At 64.0% G+C, this 3,371-nt stretch overlaps 1 protein-coding gene across 1 annotated transcript in view; it reads left to right on the top strand.

Moving 5' to 3' along the window:
- The window catches only part of LOC101629896 (chromosome unknown open reading frame, human C9orf9), a 9,597-nt gene extending 6,928 nt beyond the window's left edge, over window positions 1-2,669 (top strand). Inside the window, exons 6-8 of the mRNA XM_004677864.2 lie at window positions 1,185-1,431; window positions 1,910-1,964; window positions 2,568-2,669. Of these exons, the coding sequence (XP_004677921.1) occupies window positions 1,185-1,431; window positions 1,910-1,964; window positions 2,568-2,669 (404 nt within the window). The remainder of the gene's footprint in view (window positions 1-1,184; window positions 1,432-1,909; window positions 1,965-2,567) is intronic.
- Window positions 2,670-3,371: the final 702 nt, after the last annotated feature.

Here is a 3,371-nt window from a genome sequence, read left to right as displayed (position 1 = left end):
CCCCGCCCCCAGGCTGGGCCCCCAGGAGGGCGGCCCGGCGGTGCAGGGAGGACGAGGGCCAGAGGCGGAGCCCGAGGCTGCTGGTCCCGGCCCGGCTGCCGGAGTCACACACGCCAGGACCACGGCTGGGTAGTGCAAAACAATAAATTTTTATTTGTTCACAGTTAAACACAAGCAACTGCCTTGACATTTCAGAACGTTCTGAGGACAGCAAACCTCCCTGATTCCCATCTCCATTCACTAGGACTGTGCCATCTCCCGCCGCTGGCGTCTCTGGCGCCTCGGGGACTGTTTGACGTGCTTTTAAGATCGAGGTGGGCAGCTTTAGGCCTTTTGACAAGACTTTCTGAAGTTTAACAAAAAGCAGTCTTTTTAAAAAAATCTGGTTGCACTGATGGGACCCCCTAAGCTGCGAGTTAGCCACATGGGGCTGATCATGATTGATATAAAACTAGATTATATCTTAGCAAAATCTGTTCCTCAGTAATATATTTATGGTCCAGAGAAGGCGTCCGGAAAGTGACCACTGATTCTTGCTAGTGCAAATGCCCGGCTGCCTCCTGGACACGTGGGAGTAGCCGCTGCGTAGGGGAGCCACGCGCTCGGGCCCAGCCCTGTGTGGACGGGGAGGGGACAGCGGGCTGCGGTCTCCAGCTCTCCGCTGAAGAGGGTCTATCCTGGGTCTACGTCCCCAGGGGACGCGCGACCCTGTGCACAGGAGGGGACAGAGCCCAGCAGGTGCGGGCGGCCCGGGCTGCAGCTGCTCTCGGGGCCGGTGGGCGTGCAGACAGCCGCACAAGGCTCGCGGGCAGGGCCAAGCCGGCGTGCCCACGCGTCGAGTCGGGGTGCGCCCTCCGGTCCTTCCCCAGGCTTGGCCCGGCCCTGCCCCGCCTGCAGCCGCCTCGGTGCGGTCCTCAGGGCAGACCGTGGCCAGGTCCTCCTGCTTGTCCTTGGGTTGTTTCTGGCTCTGCGTGGTATGTCCTTGCCTGGGGGAGCGTCACGTTGGCTGGTACAACACGTGTGTCGTGCTCCCCACACAGATGCCCCCACTTCCAGTCCCAGCTGTGAGGGTTCCGCGAAGGACGCTCTGGTCACCCACACGACTTGATTCACCCTCGTCTACCCCACCGCTACAGAGCCATCTTTTTGACCAAAACACTGGACACCACAATTGCCTGTCCCAGGGCCAGCCGGAGTGCGGATGGTGGTTGTGGCCCAGGGCCTGCCCAGCGGCACTGCTGGCCTTCAGCCACGGGGCACAGGGCCGGCCTCCCTCACTGGCAGGACTTCCAGGACCCTTTCCTGGGGCTGCGTCCGCCGCTCGGAGCCACCCGGCTGCCCGCACACAGCGCAGCGGCTCACACAGCGCGTCCCCCGCCACACTCGGCACCGACGGGAGCCACTGGCCACTGACACCAAGCACCTGGCCAGGTGCCGCCTCCCAGGGCCACTCAGCCCTCTCCCACCCAGCGAACAGCTGCTCTCTCCCCCTCCCCTGGGGCACCCGTCTTATTTGTGACCAGATTTCTCCTCCAGTCCCACAACTTTACAGACTCCACCGCAGGACCCCAAAAGCTTTTTAACGCCCCTAAGAGGCCTGTTGGCTGGAGACACGCCCGCTCGGCTTCCTGCCGCAGGCCAGAGCCTCGTCCCCTCTCAGGGACCAGGCTGCACCCCCACACGGTAGTGCTCCTTTTAAAGTTAACCCCGAGCTGCCCAAGCAGGTGCCAGGCCTCTGCTGACCCGGCCAGTGTCCACGGGACTGGAGGGGCACCCACCCGTTAGGCTCGGACCGGCCCACACCTTCTGCCTCTTCCAGGGTCTTCCTACTTGCACCTCTGCGTCCTTAAAAGCTCACCAGCAGCAGGCTACAGGACCCCACTCTCACCGGCCTAGCCTTTCCGTGCAGGCCCACCCTGTCGTCTGACCGGAGCCCTCTGCAACAGGAACGCTGGCGTTCTCAGGTGGGGCCGTGTCAGCAGTGTCAGGCCCAGCCCCAGCCTGGGCTGAGCGGACCCCACACCCTCCGGACCCCAGAGGAAGCTGGGCTGCACATTCAGGGTAGCTTGTGGTGGCGAGGCTGCCGGCAGACACCAGGGAGGGGAGGCCGAGGCCTGAGCGGAGCCCCGCCAGCGGGGTAGGGGCACTTCGGGCCACGGCGGGCATTGCTCAGCAGCACAGACCCCTGCGCTGGGGTGGGGAGCACGAAGGCCAACTTCCATAGCTACCCCGTCATGCCTTTGCCTCTCTGAATTTGTCCGTGTTTCTTTGCTGAAACTAAACTAACTCGGCAGGAGACCAGAGCATGTGCAAGTCCGAGCTTCCTTTGGCTAAGGCTGCTCAGGCTGGGGCGCGGCCCTGGTGCGCTGCTGTCCCCTGGGTCGGGGCCTGCCCGCGCGGAGCTCGTACCATCACTGCCCCCACCCCGCCCCGGCGGCCCCGCGCTGCTCACTGAAAAGACAGCGAGGACGGTCAGGAGCCGGCGCCTCCCTACCATCTCCGGCCGCGGCCTGTGTCCGGCATGTACCTCAAGCTGCGGGCTGAGGCGAGGTGCTCTGTGCGCCCAGTTCCGCCAGGTGTCGCCCCGCGAGTGTGCGAGTGCAGCGGGCCTGCGGCAGGCACCTCAGCGCCCCAGCCCCGGCTCACGGCCCCCACGCCAGCACAGCTAACGGGGGAAGGCGCCACGTGGGCCCTGAAGTCAGCTCTGGGGTGGGCCGGCCCTCAGCCTGGGGCGAGGGGTCCAGCAGCTGAGGGAGACGGGAACTCTTTGGGCCTTCGGGGTTATTCTCTGCAACAAAGACGCTGACACAGACGTGAGGCCTTGGAACCCAGGGGCAGGCTGAGGGCAAGAGTCTGACCCCAGCTCCGCCACGCGGCCCCAAGGGCACGCGGCTGCTGCTGGGGCGCCGGCCTCCCCTCTTGCCCGGAGCAGGTCTGACCACCCACACCAGGCCCTGGGTGGCGCAGAGCTGGCTCCCCAACAAACACCAATAAATAAGAGGGACTGGGGCAGGAGAGGGAGTGGCAGAGGGGACATGGCCACCATGGGGCCAAGCCCAGGCCCTCAGACAACTCATGTTCGCACACACGGAACTTTCTAGAAGCCTCTCAGAACCACCAAAAGAACGGAAGGCTGCACAAAGTGCTGTCTTTCTAGGTCTGCTGCTTTAGCTGCTGAACTTCAGGACCACAAAGCAGTGAAAACATCTCCATCGCAGTTTCTGGGGAAGGTGGTCAGTGTTCATGGACGTCCTCCAGGAGCGGGACAAACCGGACTTACCTGCGACGCACCCAACTGCTGGGGCCGACCCCGGTATGGAGCCTCAGGAGAGGAGAGAGTGGCGCGTCAGATACACAGACTCACTCTGGCC

This window comes from Condylura cristata, unplaced genomic scaffold (genome assembly GCF_000260355.1).
Source record: "Condylura cristata isolate star-nosed mole 26May11 unplaced genomic scaffold, ConCri1.0 scaffold00006, whole genome shotgun sequence".
Taxonomy (NCBI): Eukaryota; Metazoa; Chordata; class Mammalia; order Eulipotyphla; family Talpidae; genus Condylura; species Condylura cristata.
Note: the sequence above shows the minus strand (reverse complement) of the source record. Positions and strands in the feature narration are given on the sequence as shown.